Consider the following 7,221-nt stretch of genomic DNA (forward strand, 5'->3'; position numbering starts at 1 on the left):
ACATCCTTGGAGCTAGTTGTCTATCAATGGTACACATGTAGAAAGATGATTTACATTTTTATTACTTTTGGTATTATTCTTTGCTACCCACTACCCTCTACTTCCCAAATGAAGACTGGAAGGATACTTGGCATAGCTCATGTATCAGGCTTTTTTTGGTGGTGGGGCACGCTGTGTAGCTTGCAGGGTCTTAGTTCCCCAGCCGGGGGTTGAACTTGGGCCCCAACAGTGTGAGCACTGAGTCCTAACCTCTGGATCACCAGGGAGTTCCCTTCTTTTTAAAGTCTAAACTCCTATTGGAGTTTAAGCTCGTTTTTATTTTTTATTTATTTCATCAATTATATATACACACATGTACCTGCCGTGGCACTCGGCTTGTGGGATCTTAATTCCCTGACCAAGGATTGAACTCAGATCCACGGCAGTAAAAAGCGGAGTCCTGACCACTGGACCACCAGGGAGTCCCTTCATGTGTCAGGTCTTATAGCCCTTTTGTCTGGAGCAACAAGTTGGTCCAGACCCTCCAAACCTGAGAGACGGTTGGTGACTGTCCTTTGGTCGGTGTCTGCCCATGGTGGGACCTGGCCACCGCCCCTCAGGTGTGTCCCTGTGAACTGGGTTGGAGGTGCCAGGGCCTCGTGGCGACACCCTTGCCCCCTGTGCTCTGGCTGTCTGGGTCTGTGTCCTCCGATGGAGGCTTGACTCCGTTTCCGTGGTGACGCGTGTGTTCTCACCCCCTCCTTTGGTTTTTTCAGGCCTAGCTCTGCTAGCCCCAGTGGGAAGCCCTCTGGATCAGCAGTTAACATGGGCTCTGTGCAGGGACACTACGTTCAACAGGTAGAAGATGGCTTTCCAGACCCTCCAGCCCCGGACGCTTAGGCCCGTCTCCAAGTGCCAAAAGAGGAGGGACTGTCCAGCCCGTTTGCGTGCTCCTCTTAGAAAGAGACATGCCCTGGCGCTTAGAGAGTGGCGCTGGGAGCCCGCGTCCCTCCTGGAGAAGGCGCTTCTCCTTTTGCCGGGCGTCTGGATCCTTCCTTGTCCTGCTGAGAAGGGAGGATGCGGATTCCACGGAGGAGGTCACGCCGGAAGGGGGACTCTCCCTCCGTAGCAATTGGGCTGTGAAGGCACTGGGACCCGGTTAGGCCCGGGGGTCAGCTCTAGAAGCCGGGGGCATGCGGGCGCGTATGCGCCTGGCGTGTGTGCCTGTGCGTGCTGGCCTAGTAAGTGCTGTGTCTCGTTCTTCTCTTGGCCGGGTGGGGTCCAGACGGACTGACATTCTCCCGTTTATAACGAGAGGGCTGGCTCAGCATCTTTGCCTTTGGCACGATCTCTTCACTCCTCTAAAATGTGACCGGGCTCCAGAGCTCAGACAAGTCAGGTGTGGGATGTTAGCAAGACAGCCTTCCTGGCCGGTGGAGGTAGAGGCTCTGTTGTTCAGTTCACTTCTCCTAACTCAGTTCCCCAAGGGTCACTCTCTGAGTTGCTAGGCCTGAGCTTCTAAAGCTTCCTTGAGAACTCACACCACCGTGTGAGGGGCAGAACCAGGCTGCTCACTCGGTGACACCCTTCACTGTGCAGAGCTGCAGCGTAAGGGGCTCCTGGCTGTGACTCTGGAGGTCACATTAGGGGCTTGGGGAAAGGCTCCCACAAAATGGGAGTCGGGAGAGTTGAGGATCTGGGAGGCCGAGTTGGTTGAGAGGCCCCCCGCCCCTGCAGCACGGGCTGGGGTGTGCTGATTTGAGAAGGTCCCTGGGGCGGCCTTGGGTGGGCCACTCCTGCAGAGGCCCCTGGGCGGCACAGATGCTTCCCCGGGACCCGGGCCTCCTGCCTCTCTGAATCACTGCACTCAGCGCCCTGGGAGGGAGCAGAGCCTTCTCAGGTCAGGGTCCTGCCCAGGAGAGGCATTTCTGAGTCTGGTCCTTGACTGAAAGATGGGCCTTGACTGAAAGATGGGTAGCTTTCCTCTTGACGTAGGAGCAGGAAGCAGGTGGTGGGGCCATGGTTCCTGGCAGGTATGTCCGCACAAGGCTGACTTCCTCTGTCTCTCTGTCTGTCTGTCCAAAGGCAAAGCAGCGAGTGGATGAAAAGCCCGGCCTGGGAGCCGTGAGGCTGCAGGAGCCTCCCTCAGCTGCTTCGCCGCTGAAGCGAACCGGAGCGATCAAGCCCCGGGCAGTCAAGGTGGAGGAGAGCAAGGCCTGAGGGGCTGGGCCCGGCCTGCCCGGGAGGACTCTGCCCTTGGCCTCGCCGCCGCCCGACGCTGGGGAGTCTCGCCGAGGGATCCCCTGTCCACCTGCCTGGCCCGGACTTCGAGATCTCCCTTCTCTCCTCCACTCCCGAAAGCTCCGTTGTCCAACCGGCTTGTACCCATGGATCTCTGGCATTGACCTGCTTGCTTTAATATGAAACGAACAAGCAAACGACTCCATTCCCATCTCCTTTCCATCACGACCACAGAGTGGCCGAGCGTGGAGTGACCGAGCGTCATGCCATGCAGACTAACCCTGCCCTCTCCCACTTCTTCCCCTCCCCGCCTCCTGTCCCCGGGCACCGTGGTCTGGCAGCAGGGCCGTTTTAGTTTGAGGCTTTTTGTTTTAAAAAGCAGCTACAGGTTTTTACAAAAGAGAAAGGAAAAGAAAACAGAAACACAAGCTTTGTATAGCTGGACTTTTATCTGTCCTTTGCCGCCCTCTCCCTGACCTCCTCCTGTCACCTCCTCTGTTCAATGTGGTAGGTCACTTCAGTACCGGCAGGGGTGATGCTTGGGAGCACGCCTCTCCTGCTCTCTCTCCGCTGGTTACTTGCAGAAAGAAGTGGTTTCAGACACTGCTCCTGAGCTTGGGAAGTGGTGACTTGCGGGGGGGTGGGGAGCGGGCAGGGGGGCTGGCATTTCGATGGCTTCCAGCCTCTGGGCTGATGACCACAGGGAGCATATTGTCAGCCCATTGACACTGATGTTTTTAGCCTAAGAATGACACAGAACTATCTCAGACTCTTCCTAAAGCTGGTGGGGACACTGACCGCTGGGAACCTGAGGTGAATCATGGAAATAGAAGGCAGTGGTGTGTTCCTGTCTTGACCAGGGCGGTGCGAGCTGACAGCACCACACCCCCACCCCCACCCCCTATCAGTGCCTGCTGCACCCACAGGGCCTGATGTCTTCTCATGCCCCCCTCCTCCGAGCTGCCTTGTCTCTCTGGGTCCTCTGTCCATCCACCTCTCCTGCAGCTCGGCACTGGAAACCCCACTGTCCTCTGTGGCGACAGGCGCCTGGACCGCTGTCACTAGAGGTGACGGGTGTGGTCGGGTCTGTAGCTGCGGCCTGAGCTCTGAGAGGAGGCGGGAGGGCTTGCTGCTTTCCTTTTCTCCCCTCCCAGCTGCAGGCCCAGGCTGTGGGGCCGGAGAGGCCTAAGAGGGCAGTGGGGTCTCCAGTCTTTCCAGAGGCCAGAGCAGGGCCCAAGGGGAGGTGGGTGAGTGCAGGGCTGGCGATGCTGCCAAAGCAGCCTGCCTAGCCTCTTAACATGTGCAGAGCTATTGCTGTCCAAATGTGGAGGCATTTTATGCTAAGTCTCTGTTTGCTTTTAAAATAAGAACTAGAAGGAAATCATCCTAAATTCCAAGGAAAGGTGAGGGGAAATTTGAAGTTTTGCCTGTGCTCTTGAGAGAACTAAGCGCTTATCAACCTGCTGTTGCTCGCAGGTCTGGGGAAGTCTTGGCTCGGAGGATGGGAAGCAGGGAGACGGCATGGCCGCAGGGTCCACCTGCAGCGTCGCCCCAGGTGGTGACGGCTATTCGGGCTGAGACTCAAGGCTCTGTCTAGTGCGGAACACTGGGAAAGAAGGGCCTTAGGAACCGCTGTAGTCACTCGTTGCTCTTCGCTGCTTTAAGGAAGTGTGGGAACAACAGGCTTCTGGCAAAAGGTGCAGGGTTTCAGCGTTTAATCAGTGGTATCCAGCACTCCCCTCCTTGCCTCCACTCAGACCTTACTTCTCACTGGCGTGTTTTTTTGTTTTTCCTTCTCCTTCATCCCCGGAATCTTTACTCTGAAGTCCTTTCTTGCAGGGCTGCCCCTGGATGGAGCTCCCTGTGCCTTCACCTGCCCTTTTCTCCCTTCCCCTGCAAGCGCCTGGCTACTGTCCCCACTGAGACAGGGCTCCCCTCCCCTCCGGTGGCCCCTTCAGGGGCCTCACACTCACAAACAGACCCCTCATACCTGATTCCAGTGCACATTGTCAAAAGGAAAAAAGGCTTTCTCGCTTTGAAATTCAGCAGGACAGGCCTGGGTGCTGTTACAAACTTTTTAAGATGTGTCCTTTCAGGTGAACCTGCCCTCAGAGTGACAGCACTTCCTATTTGAGGGGAAAAAAAAAAGGGGGTCACCTGTTCTCCAGCCCTTTTCTCTACCTGCCCCTGTATTCCTCCCACCCCCAGTAAAAACAAAACACTAGAATTTATTTATATGTATTGATGTCGTAGGTCTAGGTGGCAAAAGAAGTAAATGTTTCACTGCTCTATTTATATATAATGTCTGAATTATTCTGTGCAGGAAAGGCCAGGAAAATTGCATGTGAAGTTCAGTGCATTTACCACCTTCGTGTGCCCAAGCTGCAGTCTCTTTCTGGATGAGACACAGATTTTACATTGAACTCTGGAGGCAGAGGGCGGGCCCAGGGCCCGCCCAGCACCCCATCCCTTCCTTGGTCTGATGAAATGCAGTAATTAGTGCAGAGATGTCTTGGGGGGCAGTCTCTCTCCTTTCATGTGGTTTTAGAGCCAATCTCCAGGTAATAGGACTTGGGGTCATATTTTGCCTTCACATCCCCATCCTCAGAGTGCAAATCCACACAGAGGCCTCTGCCAGAAAGCCTTGGGTCGACCAGCTGGGACACGTAAAGACTAGCACTCAACAAGTTTCTGCTCCTGGGCAGGATCAGGGGTCAGAGCCCTCTCACTTGGCCTTCAGCTACTCAGATTACCCTTCTTTCCCATGCTGGCTGTTCCACCCTGGCCGCTGATGATGCATCCTGTTCCTTGGCAACCAGTGGCCCTGTAGTACTGTGTGTCGTCCAGCGTCAGTTCCTCTATGGGGTAAAACCCGAGAGCGTGAGCTCATGTACCCATGCGGCCTCATCCACCCCCTGAAGTTTTCTTTGCCAGCTGTATTTGGTCTGGTTTTTGTTTCCTGTTTTGAATCAATGTTACTGTTTTCAAACTTGGAATTCCTACACTTTGGGCTCCAGGTTCCTTCAGGGAGAAAACTAAGGAATGACTGTTACCCAGAAAAATCGGTCGGTCCGGTTCCAAAGCCATGGTCAGGGCAGCAACTTCTGGGGACTCGGGGATGTCTTGTTACATACTGACATCAGTTCTCTCCAGCTCTGCCCTCACCCTCCTGTCTTGTAGATCTGCCTTCTGGATGGTTGATGAGGTTTGCCAAGGGCTGTGGAGGCTGAGTGTGCACTCACAGGCATGGTCTCAGAACTGGCTCGCTGAGGCAGCGTGGGGTCAGCGGCTGAAACTCCCTCCTGTGTGGTTCCCCTCCATCGAGTAGCTGCACGTTAATTCTCAAATCTGTATTTGTCCCATTTTTCTTCTTGCAGAGCTAGCCTGGGTTAGAAGGTCTGTTGGAAATGGCCTTTGAGCACCAAGGACACTAGGGTATTTGAACTTAGTACAATTCTGTGATGACTGGGAAATGCAGACTTCAGAAAGCTGGCCCTTCTAGTTTGAAAAGTGAACCGGACGGAAGACATCACCAGGACAGGAGGAGCTCAGTGCTGGGGTCAGATGCTGTCGTCCAGCCGTGCCCTCCACCGGGACCAGCAGTGCATATCTGGCCAGTGATCTTCCAGGCACATCCGTCCTGCCGTTCACCATTTCTCCACCCCAGTTAGGTGACCTCCAAGAGGCGTCAGTGTCCCCGAGGCCCTGCCTTCAGCATGTTACAAAGCTTCATAGTGGAACTCTGCTGAGGCTCTCTGTGGATGACCTCCTTCCATTGTGAAAAGGGGGTCCTGCACACCAAACTTTCGACCTCATGCCTTGCATAGTGAAAAGCGTTTGGGTTTTTTTGTTGAGAGGGTTGTTTTTTGTTTTTGTTTCTTTTTGATCCTACTTTGGCCTTTCCTCTCTTTGTCTTTTCATGTAGACCAGATATTTGAAAGGGCAGACGATGGCTAAAAGGTGTAATGTGCAGCTTGTTTCTACGTGGTTTGGGGGAGCTTTTACCTTAGATGGGGAAATGGAACCCTGGATTCACCAGGCCATGGTGGCACCCTCCTCCTTCACCCTTCCCTCCGGTTCAGTACCTGTTGTTTCTCCTTTCAAATATGTGATTGTACTAGCTCTTTCCATATGAAAGAATTCTCCTTATTTAAATAAAAAAGTTTAAAAAAAGACGCACTGAAACCAAACATGCTTTGTTAGGCTGTGTGTTCCTCTACCTTGTCACTTGACGAAATGGAAGCGTCTTCCCCATGTGTAGAAATTAAGAGAGACTGGGCAACATGAGGGCAAGGAGGGGCTGAAGACTGGGGTTACTGAGGTGGGTCTTCGCAGTGGGTGGACGTTAGCACTGCCTGCCCCCTGCCCCGCCTCATCCCACTCCCCTTGAGGAGTGGGTGGGTCACAGAAGTTAAGTGCTTGACTTGTGTTTTGTTGCCACTTCTAATGTCCCTTTTGTTTTGCTGTAATAGGAGCGGTAATAAAGTACAAAGTTTTGCCTTACTTTGGGCTGGGAAAGCAGAGCAGGCTGGGTGTGGGCCAGGAAGGATGGAAAGCTAGGATCTGGGTCCGAGCAGCAGTTCTCGGTTCTGCCCTCCACTAGGTGTGTCACCTTGGGAGACACTTTGCCCAGAGCCACAGTTTCCATAATTGTAAGATGTGGGTTGTAAACAGTACCTACTGGGCAGGGTACTGTGGATGCAGAGGCCATGGGAGCATTCAGCACAATGCCTGGCCTCAGGTAAGGATGTAGGAAACTTACATCCAGTAAGTTTAACCTTTTCCAAAAAGAAACCCTGGGCAGGCGTGGCCCCTGGGTTCCCTGCTCCTGGGAACCGGCAATTCACATGTCCAGGAGCCTGGCTGTGAGGGAGCCGAGGGGCTAACAGGCAGGAGGCCCCTGGGTCCTCAGGACCAGACCGCCCCTACTTTGAGAGCCCAGCCCCACTCCTCTGGGTCCCAGGACGCCCTCTGGCTGCAGGCAGGTGAGCCTGCGCTCCC

The 7,221-nt window shown here is 54.3% G+C and overlaps 1 protein-coding gene across 15 annotated transcripts in view; it reads left to right on the plus strand.

Annotated features, from left to right (window-relative positions):
- PRRC2B (proline rich coiled-coil 2B) overlaps positions 1-6,386 on the plus strand; it is an 84,441-nt gene extending 78,055 nt beyond the window's left edge. For 10 of the 15 annotated variants that reach the window (XM_040225412.1, XM_040225416.1, XM_040225417.1 and 7 more), the window contains exons 31-32: positions 756-837; positions 2,065-6,386. In XM_040225412.1, coding sequence (XP_040081346.1) covers positions 756-837; positions 2,065-2,199 — 217 coding nt within the window. In that variant the 3' untranslated portion in view covers positions 2,200-6,386. The remainder of the gene's footprint in view (positions 1-755; positions 838-2,064) is intronic. The other 5 variants (XM_040225423.1, XM_040225424.1, XM_040225425.1 and 2 more) reach the window with 1 other exon arrangement.
- The last annotated feature ends 835 nt before the right edge of the window (positions 6,387-7,221 follow it).

This window comes from Oryx dammah, unplaced genomic scaffold (assembly GCF_014754425.2).
Source record: "Oryx dammah isolate SB20612 unplaced genomic scaffold, SCBI_Odam_1.1 HiC_scaffold_25, whole genome shotgun sequence".
Taxonomy (NCBI): domain Eukaryota; kingdom Metazoa; phylum Chordata; class Mammalia; order Artiodactyla; family Bovidae; genus Oryx; species Oryx dammah.